This window comes from Kogia breviceps, chromosome X (assembly GCF_026419965.1).
Source record: "Kogia breviceps isolate mKogBre1 chromosome X, mKogBre1 haplotype 1, whole genome shotgun sequence".
Taxonomy (NCBI): Eukaryota; Metazoa; Chordata; class Mammalia; order Artiodactyla; family Physeteridae; genus Kogia; species Kogia breviceps.
Window position 1 is genome coordinate 89436647 of NC_081330.1, and position 23689 is coordinate 89460335.

Consider the following 23689-nt stretch of genomic DNA (forward strand, 5'->3'; position numbering starts at 1 on the left):
GCATTGGCAGGTGGATTCTTAACCACTGTGCCACCAGGGAACTCCTTCACAGGTTTAAATCATGCTGCAGTAGGCATCTTCGCACTTACAGCTTTTAGGGAACTGGCCTTGTGTAAGAACAATTGTATTCAGCTTATTTCCCTTTCTAGATGGTCCCTCTGGCTGGATCTGATTCATACGTATAGTCATTCATTTATTCATTCAATCCATCATCACATATTTACTCTGTACCCCTGTGGACCAGACCCTGGGAACTGGGGGCACAGGTATGACTAAGACGTGGCCCCAGACTGCCAGGAGGCCCCAGTCTACAGGGAGAATCAGTCATGGAAACGGACACTTTCAAAACAGTTTGATCAGAGCTGTGGTGGAGGCAAGAAAAGGATCCTGGGGGAGAACAGAGGAGAGGCTCCTCATCCAACTTAGGGACATTAAAATAAGCTTCCTGGAGGAAGTCTTGCCTAAATGAGTCACGGAGGATGAATAAGAGTTGGCTGGAATACGAAGGGGAACTTCCTGTTAAACACAACTAATTGAGTAAACTTATTTATCTCTGCTGCTTCCCCAAATCCCACTGAAATATGAGTAAAGGAATAAAAAAGGTAGAAACACAAGGTCGGGATGCTGACCAGCAGTAAACTATTCCACCCAGCAAGCCCCAGAAATGCTCGGGAGTCAGAGGTACCGTGAAGCACAGATGGGGGTGAAACAGGGCTGCAAGCAAAGGGATCTGTACCCTAAAGCAGTGGAATCCCAGCCTCCTTCCACTTGCCTACTTCCAGAACACCAAAGTCAGGAGCACATGAGACAGAAAAAGATTCTTCTCTGGGGAAACTGAAAGGCCCCAGACAGAGGCCTCCAAAAGATGACATGTGGGAGTCCTCCAACAAAAAGAACAGGCTCTCAGCCCATAAACTCTGTAGTGAAGCCCATCACCTGGCCAGCTCCATCTACACACAGAGCTTCCTGTCATGGGAACTGATCGCCAGGGCTCACCAGCCAAGGACCCTTAAGGTAGGTATATTTCATTTTATGTAAATTAAACCTCAATGTAACTGGCATTTAAAAAAAAAAAAGCCTTAGGTAGCCAGAGATGATCAGATAGTACAAGGCTATTTGAGGAAGCCCATCAACCTGCAAGAATGACCCAAAAAGCAAACAAACAAACCAAAAAACTTGGAAGGAACAAGAGGTAATGAAGGGAGGGGAAGAAACCTGGGAAATTTAAGATAGTGAGAGCCAACATGAAGATTTCAGGAGAAGGATTAGAAAATAAAAGTTGAGGAAATATCCTAGGAAGCAGAATAACAAGGCAAAGAGATGGACAACAGAAGAGAAAAGATGAGAACACGGGAGGATCAGTTGAGGAACTGCAACATCCAACAATAGGAGTTCCAGAAATAGAGAATGGAGGAAACAGCAGAAAGGAAAGGATCAAAGACATGATACAGGAACAAGTCCCAGAACTAAAGGAATGAATATCCCACCGAGTAACCAGCAACATAAATGATTAAAAAAAAAAAAAACCCACCAAGGTATGCCACGGTGCAATTTCAGAATACCAGGGATAAAGAGAGGATCCTAAAAGCTTCCAGAAGAAAAACATATCATGTACAAAGGATCAGGAGAAAGAATGGCATTGGACTACTCAACAGCAGCACTGGAAGCTAGGAGGCAATGGAGCAGTGTTCTCAAAATTCTGACAGACCATTATTTCCAACCTAGAAGCCTATACTCAGTTGAATTATCAATCAAGGGTGAGGGCGCAGTAGAGACGTCTTCAGACAAAGGAGAGCTAAAGATTTTATGTCCTAGGCCTCCTTTCTCAGGAAGCACTGGAGAATGTGCTCCAGCAAAATGCAGGCATAAACTCAGAAAAAAGGCCAAGGAATCCAGGAAACAGGAAATTAACACAGAAGAGAGGTGAAGGGAATCCCAGAGTGCTGGAGAAGGGAGCAGATCTACGGGCAACCTTGTGCAGACCTGGAGAGCGGCCAGTCTGGATTGCAGCGAGAATGATGTCTCAAAGGAAAAAAAAAAATCTGATGGATTACCTGATGTGTCAGAACACATTGAGAAGAGAAATGCACTAACAGAATTTGGGGAGAATTGATCATATACATGAAGAAAACTAAGCAAGCAAAAAAAAAAGAATAGTCATCAACACCAGGGAAAAGAAAACGTTTTATGGGAAGGAAAATGTAATTATAGCAAATGATGTGATTTACTCATTATTAGTATCGATGCAGTCATAATAATGTAAGCCACCAATATTGATTTAACCAAAACTTTGTGCTATAACTACAGTGATAGAACGGGAAGGAAGGACAGTGCACCCACATAAGAACTGGGGGCTAGAGGCGGTTGTGTGTGTTAGGGAGCCCTACCCTCTCCCTGCACGGTAGGAATTCAGTACATGATATACAAAACTGAAAAAAATAAATCAAGAAGTAGAAGTATGCATGTGTTCCTTAGAAATGAGGAGGTAAATACCCGAAAAAAATTGTTAAAAGACTTAAAAACAGCTTGTCTCTGAGAGTGGGAGTTGGGGGTGAGGAGGGGTAGAGTGGGGAATCTGTGTTTTGTTTTGTTTTAATCCTTGCAGTACTATGTGACTTGAAAATCTATATGCATGTATTACTTTGGTTAAAAAAATGTTTAAAGGGCACACACACACACAAAAATGCCAAAAATGGATTAGCAATATAAGCGTATACTTTAGAAATATGAAAGTAAACTCAGAAAAAGGTAACGAAGAGAGTTGAAAAGGAAACTTTTATTTTTAAGATCCTTTCAGATTTTGACTTTTTAAACTAGTTTACATATCACTTTAATAAAATTTAAAATAATTTTTAAAAACATAAAGAGGAGCAATAATGTTCCAGGGAACAAATACCAGATGTTCTAAGAAAGTAGATGGGAGGGCGGAGTAAGATTTAGAGCTTTGGAGAGTTTGGGCTTGACTGGCACGGAAGTCTGTGGGAAAATCGTCTGTGGGAAAATTATCGGTGAGAAAATTATTGAATGTTTGAAGCAGCAGAACCACATCAACTGATTTGTGCTTGAGAGATGTTCCTTTAGCAGCCAGTGAGAGAAGGTGGTTGCCCATTGAAGAGACTTGCAGTTAGACAAGTTGATGTTTGGGAGATCAGTTGCCTGGCCGCCCCAGGGCTGGTTCTTAGCTTTTAGAGAGACTTGTATGATCCCTGGGCCAGGGTACCCACCTCTTTCTCCTCAGGACACTTCTAGGAGGAGCCCTGTACACAGTAGCTCTTCAAGTCTCCTTTAAGAAACGTACTTCCAGGGCTTACCTGGTGGCGCAGTGGTTGAGAGTCCACCTGCCGATGCAGGGGACACGTGTTCGTGCCCGGGTCCTGGAAGATCCCACATGCCGCGGAGCGGCTGGGCCCGTGAGCCATGGCCGCTGAGCCTGCGCGTCTGGAGCCTGTGCTCCGCAACGGGAGAGGCCACAACAGTGAGAGGCCCGCGTACCGCCAAAAAAAGAAAAAATGTACTTCTGTTCGTGTCCAATCTCCTTTCTGTTGGACACCTGATTTTGTAGACGTGTTGCTTAAATGCTGCTTGAGAAAACATTCTCTTTTTCTCAGGTAACTTTGCATATCTCGTTTCTGATGCGTTTTTTGTTTATTAGTTTAGGTCTTAGAGGACAACCTTATTTATCTAATTCCAGGTTCTTGGGAGAGAGGCACCTTATTGTGTCCCCAGGTACTGTTTATAGATAGCTTGGAGGGTCAAAATGAGACGCAGGGAATCCAGTCAGGAGGTGAGAGCAGAAACCCCAGTATGGCAACTCAAAGGCTTATATTCTTTTGAGTTATTCTGCCCTGTTGTCCCCATAAGTCCCCCAAAGGTTCAAGAACTGTCGATATTTTGCCATTTATTCTCCCATCTGCCAGATTGCCCCTTGTACCTGGAAGCAGCAACGTCAAAATCCTTGGTCTCATTACATGCCTGAGTTTTTGGTTCAGAAAATATGGTCACTATACTCATAGGCTTCAATCAGTTACTGTTTATTGAGCATTACTCTTGAGGATGGGAATCGGCATAGACAAGCCTTTTGAGAACCCTGGGGTCTGAAGTGGCCTTCCATTGGGAGAAAGCCATAGGAGTAGCAGGAGAAATCCATCTCCTTTCCTGACATGGATTGATAAAAGGAGGGGAGGTCTGGTACCCTGGGTCTTTGTTTCTACCCATAGGTCGCTGAACCCAATTGATAAAAGAGAGAAACTTTGGGATTCTGAAGAAACTAAGTGTCTTAGGGCCTGAAGATTGGAACTCAACTAACACAGCCCCCTTGTTTTATAGATGATGAACCAAGGTCCAGAGAGCAGTGATTTCTCCAATTCTATGCTGCCAGTTAGGGAATGAGCTATGCATAATAGAGCCCAGCATCCTTTCTACGTCTGTGCTACCTCACAAAAGAATGGCAGTCCAGCTTCATGGAGTAAGGGGTGGATTGACTACTGGGCTGGGCATTAGTCCTGAAGAGGTGTAGGATAGCACAGTGTTAATGATGATGGTTCTCTAGATGTAACTAATAATTTGTATACTAAACACATAAGAGCCTATAAACCCCTGAGGTGGCATGCACCCCCGCATTGAGGGTCATAAGATGCCGTATACCCTCGAACTAGTAAGAATCAGTCCACAGTGAGCAGAGCTGGCTAATTCACTCTGCCTCATGGCGTGGAGCTCTTTTGCTCCCCGTAGCTGCCATCTTGAGGACTGTAACATCATACAGAAGTGCTTTTGGAGCAGAGGTACATATCTGGTAATCTCTCCTAAGAAAGAGCCTGTCAGGAAGTGCCTGTCCTGACTTTGGGGGATGAGGATAAGGGAGCTCACCTTAACGATGCGTAAGTGCCCAGCACTGAGCTGCTGGTGCAGTGGAGCGTGGTGGTAAGAGCACGAGCTGTGGGGTCCAGGCCAAGCTCCGCTACTTGTGTGCCGTGGGGCAAATCATTTCAACTTCTCTGAGTCTCCGTTTCATCATCTTAAAATTGCATGAGTAATTCCCACTTTGCAGGATCAAAGGAGGTCATGTACCAAAAGAGCCTGCCACCCTGCCTGGTACATAGTAGGTGCCCAGTGATTGTTCACATGCCAGTGGAGACGATTATATATGTGGCTTATGCTCTGAAGTATAATAGATTGAGGTAAGGGGCCAGTCTGTGAGCAACTTGAGGGTTTATATTCCTGAGTCGGGGCCTGGTATATAGTAGATTGAATACCTGTGTGCTGGGGGTTTGGGGGTGGGGTGGTGAGGAGATCAGCCTGCCTGGAGTAGAGGGTTCGTGTTAGGGAGAAAGGCTGAGGGGCTTAACCTCCATTCTGTTGACAGTTGGGGAGTCATTGAATTAGGCCCATCTGATCTGGTACCTGCGAATAATTGAGCCATGCCTGAGAAGAAATCTTGTTGCTGCAGAGTGAGATGGAAAGTTTTAATAAATGTGAAAAGGTGCTCTGTGGCCCTGGTCCTCTGTCCCTTTAGGGGGCTGCAAAGGCTAACGATTGGACCCACTGTTGTCCACTGTGCCAGGTTGAACCTCACGGCCACCCCACCCTCCTGCCTCCCTCCCCTGTCATGTCATGTCATTTTACAAATGAGAAAGCTGAGGCTGGACATCGGGGAGTGCCTTCCCTAGGAGTATATGGCTAGTAAGTAGCAGAACTGGAAGCACTGGCCTCACCCACTGCCTTCGATCCTGCACCCAGATGCTTGCCTGCCCCACCTGGCCGGTGGGCGCTCCATTCACTCTTCCAACAAATACTCACTCTCAGCTCCGCCTCCCCTCCCCGCGTGTCCCTGTCACTTTGCACTCATCATAGACGACTCTCCCCCCCGACTCAGGTCCCCTCGCTAAGGTCGCTTCTTGGTTCTCTCATCTGAGGACAGAGCCTGTGATGTGTTCATCTCTGTCTCCTCTGAAGTCTGCAGTGGGAGTGGGGGTGGGGGAGGGAGGGGAGAAGAGGAAGAAGAGGACAGAGGGGACAGGGAAGCCACTTCACACACTCTCCCCGCTTCTTCCAAGGGCCCTGGTCCTTCTTCCTCCCTTTCCCCACCCCCAAGGACAGTTCCACTGTTCCTCCCCTACACACACACACACACACACACACACACACACACACACACACACACACACACACACACACATTCTTTTAGGGAGGAACAGCTGGAGTGGGTGTGGGTCCGGTTTCACTCATTCTCTCAGTCCCCTCAAAGCTGTTCTCAGTGCCACTGTCTTCTCTTGCCCTCCCTTTGCCTCTGAGGGGGCCTCACAATGAAGAAGGCAGACCAATGTAGTAGAAAGGAGCCCAGCAGCTGACTCACTCACCCCTCTCAGCCTCATTCTTGTCATCCGGAAAATAAGCAGGTTGGACCAGGCAATTGGCAAAGCCTTTTCTATGTTGTTAATAATACCTGGCATTTGTCTGCTGGGCTGCAAAGGGCTTAATCATCCCACAGCCCTGCAAGGATTGGCCTCGTGTTACAAGTGAGGAGACTGAGGCTCAGATTCCAAGCAGGGAGGTGATTTGCCCAGGTCACAGGGCGGGTAAGTGGCAGAGCCACTATCTGAGGCTTGGTCTCTCTGTGTTTAAACCTCGGGCTCTGCCCCTGGCCACAGCCGCAGGCTGCCTCTCGGCCACTCCGAGGAAGGCTTCTCACCGTGACCCACTAGGATAGAACACGGTTGGTTCCTGGCACCTCCTTTGACCTCACCTCCAACCACTCTTCCCCTCACTCATTCCACCCCGGCCACGCTGTCCTCCTCCCTGTCCCAACAACTGGCCAGGCCCTCCGCCACCTCATGGCCTCTGCACTGGCCATTCTCTCTGCACGAAATGCCCTACCCTTCATTTTCATGGTGCGTGCTGGGTGTCAGGGCCGCTGCGTATGGTAGAGGGAGGAGAGGAGTGGAGGGCATATGCTGACTGTCGTTTTTTTTCTCTGTTTCTCTTTCAGATCTGATGGTGAGAATTCCAGAACAGTCAGGTCAGTACCTCCTTTCTTTAGTAGTACTTGGGAGTTGGGGCAGGGACTGGGGTGGGGGCCTCTGGCTTGTCACTTCGGGATCCATGGGAGGGGTGGGAGCCAACTCCAGGGGTTTTGTCCCACTGGTATTAGGGGTGGGGAGAGGGCAAGCGGAGGGAGGGGGTTGAAAACTCTTCCTTAGTCTTTCTGACCCTAGCTGATTTGGGGGCTCGGCTGAACACTGGAGGGGCTCATGGGAGCTACGCAGATGGGAAAGCTGACCTGCAGAGAGGTCAGCTCTGGACCCGGGACCTTCTCCCCCTCTCCTCCCGGGAGAAGGGGACACAATAGAAACGGGACTTCCCTGGTCTGGCGTTTGTGCTCCACCCTGACCTGCACTAGCCCTGAGTAGTGTGGTTTGGATGGACTTTTGATGTGACACATTCCAGTCATTAGAAATATACCTTATATTTAAGGTAATGTTACACTTAAATATACCTTATATTTAAGTATAACAAGCGCCCTTTTTTTTTGTTTGTTTTTTGCATGCTTGGTGAAAAAGGTTTACAAGCATCAATCAGTAAGTTTTCAGGGTGTGATCAATCTGCCATTTGGGGGTAAAACTGGGCTAGGGACAAGGACTCTTTAGTGCATTTCCCAGGCCTTAACCCATCAGAAGCTTCGTGAAAACACAAGTGTCAAGGATAGGGACTATGTGAGAATGATGGGGGGCTCAGGGTGGGGCCCAGTCAGAGAGCATCCAGGCCAGGGGTGATGCAGTGGGCCTCTGAAATGAGATGGGTCCAGGCAGCAGAGGCATGAGATGGGCTCACTCGGTTCCAGCCAGGGCTGCAGCTAACATATATAGCACCTATGTGAAGAGTAGAACCCACTGCGTGGATCAGTTGGAGGAATGTTCCCTTTCCACAGGGCTCCTGCAGCCCCTCACCAGGGTTCCCGGCTCAGTGAGTAGAGCACAGGTTGAATTTCAGCCGCGCCTCATGCCCTCTTGGCTGTGAACCCTTGTGCAAGGCACTGCTTGTCCAACCATATGCAGCAGCCCAGGTCCTGGCATCCAGGCAGTGGATATGAGAGGGGGGCAGAGGATCCCAGCATCCAGATGGAGGTGCGTAACGAGACACGCTGTGTCCTAGCATCCCAGGCAGGGGGGATGGGAAGAGCACACTGGTGCCCTGGGCCAAGGTAGGGGCTCTGGGATGGGAGCACACTTCGGCCAGCAGGAAAGCAGGGGAAGTGTGATAGATACAGTCAGGCCTAGTGTCCAGGCAAGGGGTATATGACGAGATGCAGTTAGTGCCGGCATGCAGCCAAGGAGTATGGCCTGGGCACAGCCCGTCCTAGCATTTAGGAAGGCACTGGTTTAGCAAAGGACACTGATCCAGCAAAGGACACTGATCCCAGTGTCCCACTGTGGGTTTGGAGAAAGACAGCTTACGCTGACTCCAAGCACAGGCCCCCAGGCATCCCCGTTGATATGCCTGCGACTTGTCAAGGAAAGCGACTGAAGGCATCTCTAGCTCTTCCTGGCAGGGGAGTTCGTTCCTAGGACCTATAGCTCAGGGTATTTAATAGTTATCATAATCATAAATCATATGATGATGTACGTTGGGCCTTTACAACTTACAGAAGTTGTCAGGGACTTTCTTTTGTTTGATCCTCCCAGTGACACTGTAGGTGGAACCTGGGCTGCCCTTATCATCATTATTTTACAGTTGAGGAAACTGAGGCTCAGGCTGGTTATGGGTTTTGCCCACAGCCATGCAACTTATTTATGGCTGAGCCAGGATTCAAACCCAGGTCTGCCTGGCACCAAGCCCAGAGCCCTGCTCACGCCATCCCTGCAGGAGCTCTTGACAGCCTTGCAGATAATAATAATCATCCTCATCCTCATCCTAATATTAGTAATCATAGCAGTTATCATTTGCTCCTCACATACTAAGAACTCTGAACGTGATCTTATTTAATGCTCACAACAGCCCTATTAGGCATGGATCGAGATCCCTTATTTACACATGAGGAAAATGAGGTTCCCCAGAGGGTCAGTGCCTTGCCCAAGGAAATAAGAGCAATGGGGCAGGATGGCATCACTCTGACTCATACCCTGGGCTGTCTGCTTCCAAAGCTGGTATTTGTTTTACTGAGATGTACTTCCCGACATCCACCCTGGACCTACAGTCAAGGAGGCTACAGGGACCTTGAAGACTCAGCAACTGTGGAAGCAAGGGTCAAACTTGGACTGTGGAAGGGGCCTAAAATAGCACTTGTGGGGCAAAATCTTGCAAATATGGCGAGAAGATCCTTTAACTTGGAACCAGAGCTGGGTGGGGTCATCTGAGGATGCTCTCAGGACCTGCATGTAAATTCTTGAGCTCACTTCAGTTAGGGGTCAGGGAGAGCTTCCTGGAGAAGGTGGTGTCTGAGCTGGGTCATGGAGGACTGACACGCAGACTGTGTAAGGAGGGCATCCCTGAAAATGAAACCAGAAGGCATCGGAGGTGAGGGGGGCTGTGTGGGGGCAGTCAGTCAGGCTAAAACAGATCTGGACAGGAAAGGAGCAAGTGTTAAAGTTCAGAACTGGTCTGGTCGGGACTGGGTCACAGACACCTTCTGCCATCAGTGGGAGCCGGGGGAGGCTGGAGGAGAGAGGCGGGGCTCTGCAGCACAGAAAGGGCAGCAACTGGATCTGGGCAAAGGGTTCCATTTATGGCCAGGTCGCTTTCTAGTTATGTGACTTTGAACAGATCTATTTCCCCCCTGGAGCCCCAGGGGTGTCATCTAATAAACTTTGTGTGTGTGGAGGGGAAAGTTTAGGAGGGTAGAAGAAACACGAAGGAAAGGAGCTAGACTTCGGCTGTTGTGGAAGTGGAATGGGAAGGAATGAGCGGGGTCGGTGGATTGAAACCCCCCCCCCGTGGCAGGGCCCAGGCATGAGGGCTTCCAGGTATGGGGTGCCAGAGGAAGTGTGGAGTCTAATTAGAGCTGAACAGCTGGTGTTGCGAAAAGGCTGTGGGCAGAGGAAGGTGCCTGGACTTCCTGTAGATCTATGAGAAGTTGTCAGACCTACAGGCGCCTTAAATCCAGGTCCAGAAAGGGACTGGCGATGGCTCAAGGTCACAAACTAGCTCTCAGCAGCAGAGCCTGCTTCCTAGCTGTGTGTTGTTTGCAAAGTCACTTGGCTTCTCTGATCCTTACTTTCCTCATCTGTAAAATGAGGTCAATAATTCTGACTTCTTTGGGTTGATGAGAGAACTTAAAGCAATGCTCAGCATAAAATGGTGGCTCAACATATTGTAGTGCCCTCCGCCATCCCCTAACCCAATGCATTGTCATTTATGGGGCAGTCAAGCTTGAGATATGTGGAGAGGTGCAGAACTTGAAAGCAGAGAGGCAGGAGGGGCTGATACCTCTGCCACCAGAAGAGGAGGGAGCCCAGGCCCAGAGGTGCTGCCGCTGCAGTGAGGGTCTGGCTGGAACTCGGGGGCCCTGGGGACCAGGCCCGGGTTGACAGGCACGCAAGGATGAGAGCCAGAGGAGGTGGCCTGTTGCTAGGGAAGGAGGGAGGAGGTGGGGGAGCTGCTGACACCCGCAGAGCCAGGGACGTCCCCATGGCAACAGGAGCCGCTGCTGTTGGGAGAAGTGGGAGGAGGAGCCAACGCTGGCTCTGTTCCCAGAGGAGGCCTCCCACTCTGGGCCTCAGTGCCCCCATCTGTCCAACGGGAGTTTGGATTAGGTAATCTCTAAGATTCTTTCTTGTTTTGACCTCCTGGCAATCTGGGGTAGCTGAGACCTCACAGACCTTCCGTGGTTCCCCCATCCACATGTCCAAGACACAGCCAGTCCCCAGAGCTGCCCCAGCTGCTTCCAAATCTTCCCTCCCGTGCTGCCTCCTGTTCAGCGCAGCCTGGTTGCCTGCCCTGCCCAGTTCTCTGTTCCCACCGCTTCCTTCTCCTGGAACCTTGTCACTTACCGCCTGCTGAATGCTCTCTGGCTCTGGTGGGTCCAACTCCAGCCCTGTGCACTCTGGGGTGCCTTCCCTGGCTGCCCTAGTTCACCCTGACTGCTTCCTCCCTCCTGGGCTTCTTTGGCCCCACAGGTCTGCGCTCCTCCTGCTGTCCTTAGTAATCGCTGCTACAGTGCATGGAGCCACTTCTGAGAGCTGGGCTCCCCTTGACAGGCTCAAATCATTACAGTAAATTTATGGTGTCATATTGTGAAGCCCCATTTTACATATGAGCCAATGCTCTGAGAGCTTATGTGGCTTGTCTGAGCTCCCCCGGGTTCTATGTGGTGGATCCAGGCTTGGAACTCAGCTCTGTATAATTGCTGCTACCCCAGACCTGAGGCAGAGCATAATTTATCAGCGGCAGCAGCACTTACTGGGTGATAGCTAAAGCCCATATACACTGGCCACCATGCTGGGCATTTTACCTGTGTTTTCTCACTTCATCTTCACAATAATCCTATAGAGTATATATTCTAGTCACTTTACAGGTGAGGAAACTGAGGCTTTCAGAGTTAAAATAATTTACCCCCTCCCCGCCATAGAACTCAGATCGGAATCCAGACCATCAGAGTTGCGGTCACCATGCTATACCGGGGTTAACCCAGTTGTATTCCAGAAGCACGAACAGAGCATTCCCTATGTACCAGGCCTGTGTTGGGTGGTCCATGGGGGAGATGGAAGCGGGCTACAGACACAGATGAGCCAGCTCTGGCAAGCCCAAATGGGAGTGTGTTGACGAGGAGGAGCCAGTTGTAAGGACAAGAGGCTGGAGGGGCTAGAACTTGAATCTGGCTGTGGGATGGAGGAGGAGGGAGGGGGGGGAGATGGGTAATTTTCCCAAAGGAGGTACCTTTTTCCAGGAAGCTCACGAGGGGCAAGAAGGGGTAAGGGGGTCCTTCTTCCCCTTCCCATTAGTGTTCCCCTGCCCCCTCCTGCCCCAGCCCCAGGAAGTGGGTGACCCCTAAGCTGGCTGCATGCCTGGTTGGCACCAGAATAAACTTGCCTTCTCTCTCTTTCCCTCCCCTCCTCTCTGTCCCCTCTGTCCTGGCTTTAATTAGCAGCCCTGGGGATGAGTCACTTGGCAGCTGGGGAGGGAGGCTGCTCAGAGCTCAGTCGAGCCTCGGTTCCTGGCCCGAGCCTCCCGGGCAGCGCCACTGTGTTCTTGGTGTGGCTCCGCATCTGTGCGGGTGTGAGGAGCGCAGGGGCAGCGCTGCGTGCTGGTGGGTGTCCATGCACGGCAGGGTGCCTGCATAGAAGCAGATCTGGTTGTTGTTGCATTTGTCTTGGTGTCCACTGAATGTCAGCGTATGTGAGCGTGCGACTGTAGCATGTATCTGTGGTTGCAACTGTCAGGAAATGAGGAAGCATTTGGGTGAACAAACACAAACACTTTATAACTGCATTCACCCCTCCCTACCTAAGTGTTCTTTATACGGTTTTGCTTATGCAAGCCCTGCACTTATATCCCCAATTTTCCCTTGTCTTAGTCTGGGTACACTTTGTTGCAGGGAACTGAAACCCACTCAAATGACCTCAAGAATAAAGGGTGGGTGGGGGGTAGACTGTTGTGAGGCTACACCTCACAGAATCTAAGAGCAGTAAATGACGTGTAGCCAGGCCTCACGCCAACTGGAAGTGGGACCAAGAAGTCAAGGAGCAAGATTGCTCTCTCTCTCTCTCTCTCTCTCTCTCTCTCTCTCTCTCTCTCTCTCTCTCTGCATCTCTGCATCTCCCTGGCTCATGCCTTGTCTCTCTCCGTCTTTCATGACTTGCCTGGTCCCTGTCATCTCTTTGTCACTGACTCCTGTCTCTGGACAGGCTTCCTCTGCTCTCAGGTGGCCTGATGTGGCCACCAACCTAGAAGCTATGTGACCTTCCAGCTTCAGGGCCCACCCCCATGGGACAGCACCGTTTCTGTCCATCCTGTGGTAAACGAGGCGGCAAGGGGCTGTAGGTGGGAGTGGATTCTCCTAGAAGTAGGTGAGGGTAGAGGTCAAATACTCAGGACTTGGTGTTTCTTCTACAGTGCCCACAGCTTTTATGTGTTCACAAGTGAGGTCAGAGCCTGGGGAGTAGTCTGCTCAGAGGCCCACAATTGTAAGCTTGCTCGTCCATCAAGGTTTTGGTTCCTACTCTAATGCAAGTCGACCTTTGCTCACTATGCTTTCAAGTTCCATGCTCTTGCATCAAAATGCCCTGTTTAATCTAAAAATTTCCCCTTATTTTGTGCCCAAACAGCCTTTAAGTGCACAGTGAATATTACCATTGCCACCAGTGTGCGGTGAGTTTCATAGCCTCAGAACAACTGGCATAATGCTACTCATGGTACAGCTGCTACCAAGTTCTTGGTTGTTTCAGGAATTTTCACATTTTATTAGTGCAGTGACTGAATTTATAGTTATCTGCAGTATAGAATTACAAGCACACATTATCAATATTATCAACTTGACGCTTGAGCTTACTTTTCCATTAATACAAACCCTGCAGTTTTTACATTAATTACAGAGGGAATTAATGACCCCTTAGACAGGTTTTCACCTATGAGTAAAGAGTTTGGAACCAGCTGTGCACGTAATGACTGTTCTCCAGATGCAGGGGCAATGCCCATGGCTCTGACCTCGGCCTGGGCCTTTCATCCTTTGGCTGAGACTGGAGACTGCCCACCTCCTTAGGGAGCTCCTCCTTCTGGCCTGGCACATAGCAGGTGCTGTTGTTATTTTTTAATAAAAATGATAGTTTTTTTCTTGTTGTTAAGTCCATCTTCCACATATAGGTGGTAAGCCTGAGTGGGAGAGATCATCCCAGGCTCAGGGCAAAGCCTCCTTCAACTTAGTAAATGCTTTGATTCAGAAAATGTGTACTATGTATCAGGTACTGTTAGGGAGCATTCCACACACCTTATCTTTAATCCTCCTGGCAGCTCTGCCAAGTAAGGGTGATTGGATCCACTTTACAGAGGGGGAAACTGAAACCTTGAGAGGTAGAGTGACTTGCCCGAGGTCATCCATCCATCTGTCCATCCATCCATCCACTTAGTCATGGGACAATTTCTTGAGTACCTACAACGTGCCAGGCACTGTGCTAAACTAAATGCGGTTGATACAATGATGAATAATAGAATCCTGCTCTGAGGAAACTCACCGTCTGGTAGGAAAACAGATAAGGAAACAGACAGTTACAGGGGAAGTGTAGGGTGCTGTGGTGGTAGAACCTCAGAAGTGTACTCAACCCAGCCTGAGGGTCAGGGAGACTTCTCCAAGCTGACATCTAAACTGAGACTTGGTGGATGAGTAGAAGTTAGCCTGGTGAGGGGTGGGGGTGGGGTGAGGTGAAGTGGAGAGTATTGCAGACAGAGCAAAAAAGTGTGCCAGGGCTGCGGAGCAGTGTTTGGTACTTGCATTCGTGAAGAACTGTAACTGTATCTGCAGCGGGATGGGGCTGTCATGAGAGATAATCTGGAAAGGGGGCAGAAGGTAAATTGGGAAGCTGGGACAGGGGCCCCGGTCAGTTAGACCCAGAGCCAAGGAGCTGCGGGACCCAGGAGCAGAGTTTTCATGCTTCCCCGACTGCCTGGTCCCAGGGCCAGCCTGGGTCAGCCTGGCTAGTGCCAGCGGCAGGCCAGGATTCCAGTGGCCACAGTGCCCTCTAGTGTCCAGCAGCCCATCTTGCAGCCTCCACTTCTGTGGATTGTCTGTCTCCCAATACCTGCTGACCTGTTTGACTAGGTGCCCTGTGCCAGATGCTGGGGACACTGGAATGAATAAGACATGGTCCCTGTCCCCATAGAGCTCCTGGACCAGAAGGGGCAACAGCATGTGAATAGACAGCGCTGGAGAAACGCAGGGTGGGAAGGACACAGGGGAGGGATCCCAGAGCCAGGTTCCCAGAGGGCATCACCTCTGAGCAGACTTGTGAGGAACAAGGGGGAGCTAATGAGGTGGGGAGGTGGCACTGGGGGCACGGTGGTGGGGAAGGGTCTTTTGAGCAGAGGCAAAGGTGAGGGCGGACAGCAGAGTGTGGCAGAGAATTGTAGGCACTTCTGTTTGGGTGGAGCACTGGTTGAAGATGGGAGGAGGCTGAGACCACCTGGAAGTGGGGGGGAGGGGCAGCTCACCGAAGGTCCTGGGATGCCTGACGCTAGCTCATAGTAGGCACTTAGTGAATGGAATCATATAAGGAGTTTCCCTGCCCTTTTGGGATCACAGACCCATCTGAGGATCTAATGAAAGCAGTGTTCTCCCCGGAAATGCACTCATACTCACTCATCTTTTTCATACAACTTTAGGGGCTTCAGAGACACTCCCCGCCCCAGGCCTATCCATGAACCACAGGCTTCCAAATTCCTCTTAGTATAAATACTGAAACCTTATCAGGACCTCCAGGCTCTGCATGATTGGGCCCCCGCCTACATCTCCAGTCTCGCTCATCTCCCCTTTGCTTTTTCCACTCAGCCACGTTGGCCTCCTTGTGGTTCCTGGAAATACCACCTCAGGTCCTTTGCCCAAGTTGTTTCCTCTGCCTGGAACACTCTCCCCCACTACCTCCACTTTTTGCCCAGCTTAATTCCATTAGTGGTTGAATAATGTCTGTCTCCTCTCACTTGGATATGAGCTCCATGAGATCAGGACATTGACTGCCCTTAGTCACTGCCGTATCTGTCCCCCAGCTCAGTGCCTGGCTCACAGAATCTGTGAGCGTAAGTAGCGTAAGTGAACCAAGGCCCTGCCAGTGCCCTGTGGCCAGGTCAGGCTCCTCACCCTTAGCTCGTTCTTCCCTTCAGCCCCTACAGGGTTATCACATGAGTCGCCCCAACAGGCTCAGATATGCCTGAATTCCAAGAGTGGCCCAGATGAAGAGGTATCTTCCTAGAAATCTTCCCCTGCCCGAAACAAACAGGTTTCCCAAGAGTCTCCCCTACCTCCCTGGGAGAAGGATCATACTCTCTCAGGCTCAAACTGAGACTTTTCAGCATGTGCCTATTTGTCTCACTGAAACCTCACAAGAACCTGTGAGATAGGAGTTGCCATTCACCTTTTACAGATGAACAAACCGTGCCTCAGAGGGGTTACCCAGCTGAAAAGTTGTAGAGCTGGGACTTGTACCCAGCTCTGCCAGGCACCAAAATGTAAGCTCTTTGCCTCACCAGAGAGGGGAAGGGGCTTGCCCAAGGTCACACAGCATCAGCCTTAGGGCTAGGACTAGAATTTCTGTCTCTCAACTTCTGCCAGGCCAAGGTGAAGGTTTGGGCCACAGGTGCCACCCTTAGGACAATAACTGCAAATGGGCACAAGGTGCTGCTGCCACAAGAGCCAAGAGAGTTGCTGAGGGAGAGAGAAAGAAAAGCAGGGGCTGAGACCAGAGCCCTGAAGACCACGGGGCTTTAAGGGGTGGGCAGGGGAAGAAGAGGCCCTGAAGGGCCCGTAGATGCCAACTTTGCGGTGGTCCGTAGGGCCTATCTCTCTCAGCAGCTTTGGCTTTCTTGAGAGGAACCAGCTGCCCCGGCAGGGAGGCAGGAAGGCAGGAAGTCAGGAAGGCTGGCCTGTTGCCTGTCAGCTCCTATTCCTTCTAGATCACTGGCCCCCGGCCCCTCCCAGGGCTGCCTTCGGCTCAGAACAGCCAGGGGCCTGGGCTCTGGGGCTGTGAAAGGACAGGAGCCCTCTAAGCTGGATCTGGGGTACTCTTCAGGAACCCCACACCCTTCCAATCTTCCAAATTGTCTCCTTTCTCCAGCCGCCCACATAAGGAGGAGAGAGAGATTACTGTGGTAGGTCGGTGGGGATTCTAGTTTGACTGCCTGTATGACCTTGAGTAAGACTCTTCCCCTCTCCAGGCCTCAATTTCCCCCTCTACAATCAGGTGGGGCAAGTTCCTTGGAAGAACAGCCTCTAGATTGTGAATGGCGTGTCTTCTGATTTTTGCTTTTCTCTTCAGGGAGCATTTCTCTTAGCCAGTTCAGAAAACAACGCAGAAGAAAGTGAGAGCTTATTGCAATGGTCAAGAATATCGGCTGGGCCCTCATCTTGATTTCCCCAAATGGGTGATTTGAATTTTACTTGAACTGGAGCATCCCAGCATAACCACCACACAGAGTCTCTTTAACTCTGTGGAAGATGAGAATGTTTGTGAAAAGCTTCTATGGAAAGGTTTCTGTATTCACAGGGCAGCAATATGGCCAAGGGGACAGAGTCTTGATGTGGGAATGGCCAAACCAGGTCCTGATCTTGGGGTTCTGCTACTTACTAGCTCTGTTACCTGTGCCGAGTTACTTAATGTTTCTACAACTCAATTTTCTCTTCGGGAGAGTAGGGCTAGTGACATGTACTTGACAGGGTGCTTGGGGAGATTCCAACAGAGGTGCATATAATGAGCCCAGCCTGAGGTTTGGCCCAGAGGAGTCACTTCAAGCTCTCAAAGCTGCTTCCTCCTACTAGGAGTTCCCAGCCCTCCTGGGGGAGCAGGGGAAGGAGGAAAGTTTCCAGTTGCAGTCTGGCCTATAGCCCAGCAGGCCTGGCCCCGCCTCCTTGGTTCCTCCTTCTAGGGAAGGGCTGGGGAGGAGGGGGTGGCGACGCGGTAGAGGCACCGCCCTGGCCAGGGGGCCTGCCCTCGGGACAGGTCCAGACCCATGGAGCCCCCCGGGAGGAGCAGCAGGTAGGAACCTGGCCCCCACCCCCAACCCTGCAGCCCGACCATCTCTCTTCCTGCCCAGGCCTGGACCTGGTCCCTGGGCTGCTGATTCAGCAGCCTCCTGGCTTCCTGGTTCCTGGCTCCCCTCTTGGACTCTTGGAGGCCTTTGCCTTGGGGGAGGGAGCCAGCTCAAGTGGGTGAGCCCAGGGGCATCTGGGTGCTCAGCTCTGTAAGGACCCTGGAGCCCTGAGCAGCACAGTCGGTGGCCTGTGAGGGGTGTGATTGGTGGCCGCCCTGGCACCTAGCCTGGCGCTGTGGGGCTGTCCACAACAGCTGAGACTCTCTGATACCAGCATTCCAGCAGCCTAAGGGTCTCTGAGTCTCAGGTTTAATGAGTCAAGGACTTGGGCCAGTGACTGGCACTTAGATGGCACTTGAGAAACAGTCGTTCTGCTGATGACAATTATTCCAGAGTCTCTGATAAGAAGAGTATCAGATTCCAGGATTCTCTGTTAAGGTTCTAAGATTTAGGCATCCTCTCCAATTCGCAGCAAGCGAGATAGTGGGCAGCTGGCTTGGCCTGCAGCCACATCTCCCGGCCTTTACTTCGGCTCTTGAATGGCCAGGCCCTGACCACAACCTGCCTTCAGGGGCTCGTGGGGGGCAGGGGCTGGCTGACCTGGCACTCACTCCCAGCATCTGCCCTGTGCTGGGTAGGGCAGGGACAGGGCCCTCGGCCTCACTACCCTGCTGTCTCTCCTCCCCCTTCCCCTTCTCTGGACTTTAATCGTGGGAAGCAGGAGGCAGAGGGGCCTTTGGACCCCACACTAAGGGTGGGAGCACAGCGCTGGGGGGCGGAGCTTGGGCCCTGCCCTAGGCGGGGGGCACAGCACTGGCCTTGGAAGCAAAGAACCGCCCTGTCCTCTGGCTCGCTGGGCCCCACTCGCCCACTCAGCCGGAGTCCCATCCTGTCACCAAGACCACTGAGACCTTGTCAGCTCTCCTCCGCCCTCGCCTCTCCTGTCCTTTGCTCTGGCACTCTCTGCCTCTCCCCGTCTTCTCTCTGTGTCTTTTGTCTCGCCCTTTCACTGTCTTCCTCCTTCTCTGTCTTTCTCCTTTTCTGTCTTGTCTCTTTCGGTTTCTCTCTGTCTCTTTCCCTCTCCTCCTCCAGTGTCTCCTGCACCACCCCCACCCCCACCCCGCCCTGGCCTGGGTTCTTCCCCCTCTTTGGACCCAGAGCCTCTTTTCTCCCCATCCCTCCCTCCTTTCTTGTGAGGGGTCTTCTCTAAGGGGGAACCCCCCCATACACCTTTTCCCTTTCTCTTTCATCCACCCTTCCCTCTCCCCTCTTCCCTACCCGTGTGGCGTCTGGTGTGAGGAGGGCTCCCTTCCCCCTTCCCTACTGTGGTGTCCCAGTGTCTCTGAGGCCGAGGTCCCCACGGAGTCACCTGGAACACAGGAGGCCCAGCCCAGCTCTTTCGTCTCTGCTGCCCCCTGTTGTCGTTGTGTTCTGTTTGTGGTTCGAGTGCCGTCCTCTCTTTCTTGACTTTGTGGTTTTTTCTTTTTTTCTTCCTTCCTTCCTTCCTTCCTTCCTTCCTTCCTTCCTGCCTTCCTTCCTTCCTGCCTTCCTTCCTTCCTTCTTTCCCCTCTCCCTCCCTCCCTCCCTCCCGCCCCTCCTCTTCCATTCCCTATCCTCCACCACCCATTCCTCCCAGTCTTCCCCTTTCCCCTACCCCACTCACTTTCACCTCCTTGTCCCCATTCCCCACCCTGCCTCTCCCCTCCCTCCCTGTCTCTCTCGCTGTCTCTCTTTCTCTCTCTGTCTCTTGCTGTCTCTCAGGTCCACAGCGTCTCATACTCTACACCAGTATTGCTGTCCTACTCAGGTCCTTGACTCCATGAAGCTTACCCCCTCAGGCAGGCTGGCAGAGAGCAGGTAAGAGCTAGACCCACCCCTCCCCCAATCCCTCACCCCTCCAGACAAATATCAGTATCATTGCCAGCCCCTCCCCCATCTCCCTCTAGCCTCTGGAGTGACTGTGGAATGGGTGTCTGAGCGTGTGAGGAGAGTGACTGGAGGACCAGGCCAGGAGACCAAAGAGGATGTTCACAGCCTCTTTGTAGCCTGTCCTTCCTTTAAAATCCTTCTCTAGATACCTTCCCCCTGAAGTGGGAGTGGTTGGTCCTAGAATATATAACATTTGAGCTGTTTTCTAGGATGAGTAAGAGTTTGTCAGTTGGATAGGATGGGGAAGGGTGTTTAGACAGAGAGAACAATCTGCTTATACTTTTGGGGAAGGAGATTATTTCCAAGTTAATTTGAAAACGCACTGTACGTTTTCTGATTATAATGCAATGAAATGAAATATTAATAGCAATGGCAAAAAGGCTAGGTCCATTTGAAAGTTTAAAAATACTTGTGTTAAAGAGGAAATAAGAATGGAATTTATGGACTATTTAGAATAAATGTCAACTGAAAATATCATAGATCAAAACCTATGGGATATGACCATGGGGGTTCCCAGAAGAAAGTTTGTAGTCTTAAATGCTTTTATTAGAGAACAAGACAGTTTAAATGAACTAATTATTCTGATCAAGAGTCTAGAAAATTCTAGAAAAAGAACAACCAAAAGAAAGCAAAATCAAGTAATTACTATATATAAAACCAGAAATTAATGAAATAGAAAACAAAAGGTTTGATAAGCAAAGAGGTGTTTTTTGAAAAGACCAACAAACTAGACAGACCCTCCTCTGGCAGTTATGATTGAGAAAAAGGCAAGAAAACATAAATAAAATAAGGTATGACGAAGGGGATTTAACCACAGATTCAGAGGATATGAAAAGGTCATAAGAAAATGCTTTGTGTAATTTTATACCAATAAATGTGAAAATCTAGATGAGATGGGTGGTTTTCTAGGAAAATATAAATTACCAAAATCACTTAAGGAGTGGCAGAAAACCTGAATAGAACAGTATAGAAGAAGTTTAAAAGATGGTCAAAGTTTTCTCCTCAGAAATGGTACCCGGCCCAACTGGTATTATGGAAGTTCAGGTGTCATGGAAGTTCTATCCAATCTTGAAAGATCAGCTAATAGGAAAAGACGGACAGCTTCCTAGTTCATTCTAGAAGGCTGGCATCACTGGACAGGTTTAGACCAAAAAAAAGGAAAACTATAGCCTAAGCTCACACATTAATAGAGCAACACATGTTTTAAATTACAGATTCTCCAACTGAATCCATCAGTGTATTAAAAGAAGACTGTATCGTGACAAGTGAAGGTTTGTCCCAGGAGTGCAGGGATTGTTCAACATTAGGAAAGCTGTTATTGTAATTGATTATACTAATAGTTATACAATCTTTTTATTCTATCTTCATAAATGCTGAAAAAATAATCTGACAAAATCACACATCCATTCTTGATTTAAAAACCCTTAGTGCCTTAGTTATCTCTTGCTGCATTGGGGTAATTTGTTAAACGGCAATAGATAACTAGTACAGTAAGCTAGGAATGAATGAAAACCTCCTTAACTTGGAAAGAATTTTTATCCGAAACCAAAAACAATCATCAAATGTAACAATGAAGTGCTAGATACATTTCCATTCAATTTGGGAACAAAATAAGGATGACTACAATCACTGTCACTAATCATTGTTTTTCTGGAAGTTTTAATCATTGGGATTAATAAAAATAAGTGGTATAAATATCAGAAATAACGAGTCAGAATTAGCATTATTTGAAGATGATATGGTTGTCTACTTAGATAATCAAAGAGAATAAAAGGAAAATTTATTAGAACTAATACGAAAATTCAGTGAGACGGGTAGATACAAGATAAACATACACCCAAACCATCAGCTTCTCTGAATACCGTCAATAACTAATTAGAAGACATAATAGAAAAAGATTCCCATTCACAATAGCAAAAAAAAAAGATCAAATTCTTACGAATTTATAATAAATTTAAAATACTTCTCTGTAGAAAACTAAAATTTCGTCAAAGGCTATAAGACTTGAATAAATCAAGAGTCATATCCTATTCTTGGATGGGAAGAATTCAATATGGTTTAAAATGACATTTTCCCCCCAATTTGATCACAAGGTTCAATGTATTCCTCATTAAAATTTCAGTGGTATTTTCTTTGGGAATTTGCAATTGGATTTTAAAGTTCATTTGGAAGAGTAAATGCCCATGAATTACTAAGAAAATTTTGAAAAAGAACAATGAGGGGGGTCTTGCCCCATTAGATATAAAAACTTACCATAAATCTACAGAAATTACAAATATTATATCATCACAGAAATAGAGGAATACATAAATGGAACAAAATAGAGAATTTAGAGACAAACCCATATATTCATATGGGAATTTAATTTGTGACAAAGAATGCATTTCAAATCAGTGGGAAGTCAGTAAATAGGATGGGACTATTAGCTACCATTTGGGAAAAAGTCAAGTTAAATCCCTACCTTGTACAAAAACAAATGCAAAAAATAAAGCTGTAAAAGTACCAGAGGATGGGCTTCCCTGGTGGCGCAGTGGTTGAGAGTCCACCTGCCGATGCGGGGCACGCGGGTTCGTGCCCCGGTCCGGGAAGATCCCACATGCCGCGGAGCGGCTGGGTCCGTGAGCCATGGCCGCTGAGCCTGTGCTCCACAACGGGAGAGGCCACAACAGAGAGAGGCCCGCGTACCACAAAAAACAACAACAACAAAAAAAACAAACAAAAAAGTACCAGAGGAAAATCCAGAATATTTTTATAACAGGGTAGAGAAGCCTTTCTGATCAGGGTTTAAGAACTCAGGAGCCATAAAGTAAAGAGCAATAATTTCAACTATGTTAAAGTTAAGAACTTCTGTGTGGAGAAAGATACTATACACAAAGTTAAAACAGAAACAACAGGCTAGAAGAAGGTATTTGCTACATAGACATCAGGCAAAGGTTAATATCTGTCTATATCATCTCCTGGAAATCAATAAGAAAAAGGTGCCCAACCCATTTAAAGTGGAGAAATAACGTGATTTGACAATTCAGAGAAGAAGTAGACAGCTAATGAATGAGAAAGGATGTTCAACCTTATAAATAGCTAAAGAAATGTAACTAAAACAACAACGAAGTACTAATTTTAAAGTACCAAAATTTAAAAGATTGAAAGAGTTGTGAGGAAACAGAATCTCTTATATTCCTTGATAAGAGTACAAATTGGTTTCATTTTCTTATGGGACCAGTTTGTTAGCTGCCCCCAGAAACTTAAATGTGCATATACTTCCAAGCTGAGAACTATGTCTTAGAGTTAGGTTTCTCTAGAGTTTTACTAATAGGTAGACCCCAATTTGGCCAGCCAGAGGCCTTTTCTAAAATACCCCAACCCCAACTGCAAACATAAGCCATACTGTGCAACTCTTTATCACACGCCCTTTTGTAGGGTAGCATTCTCAACCAACTCTTAATGAAAAGATTGCATGATATATGCTTCTTAAATAAAGACAGGATTATATGAGTAGGAATAATCTTTATTTTTAGCCAGTTTATAAAAATGTTAAAGCCACGGAAATACCTTTTATCTACATTTTAAACAAAATATTCATTCCTTTGCCCAGCAATTCAACTTTTAGGAATCCTTCAAAACTACCTTCAGACATATGCAAAGATGTTCATTGCAGCATTGTTTATAATAGCAAACAATTAAAACAACCTACATGTCCATCAGTAGGAAACAGCTTTTCCTTCATGATCCATCCATACTCTGTAGCAGATCAAAAGAAAAAGATGTATCTCTAGATACTCACCTGGAAAGACTTCTAAGACTTATTGCTACATGAAAAAAGCAAATTGCGGAACAGGGCTTATAGTATGATCCCATTTTTTGTAAGGAAAAGAAAACCCCTATAACAACAATGAAAAAAATGTTATACATACCCTGTCACAATTTTAAAATTACTGGCCTTTTTTCTTGGTCCCATTTCCTTGCCTTTACTAACTTGTTTCCTTCCTCCTCTATACCTTTTTCCTGTATCCACCTGTTGTTTTTCCTTTTAATAACTTGC

The 23689-nt window shown here is 48.5% G+C and overlaps 1 protein-coding gene across 4 annotated transcripts in view; it reads left to right on the forward strand.

The window, feature by feature from the left end:
- The window catches only part of IQSEC2 (IQ motif and Sec7 domain ArfGEF 2), a 77064-nt gene that overhangs the window by 17676 nt on the left and 35699 nt on the right, over nucleotides 1–23689 (forward strand). For 2 of the 4 annotated variants that reach the window (XM_067023056.1, XM_059049749.2), the window contains exon 2: nucleotides 6986–7015. In XM_067023056.1, coding sequence (XP_066879157.1) covers nucleotides 6986–7015 — 30 coding nt within the window. Of the gene's footprint in view, nucleotides 1–6985; nucleotides 7016–17562; nucleotides 17667–19482; nucleotides 19579–23689 lie in introns of those variants that run through there. The other 2 variants (XM_059049750.2, XM_067023057.1) reach the window with 2 other exon arrangements.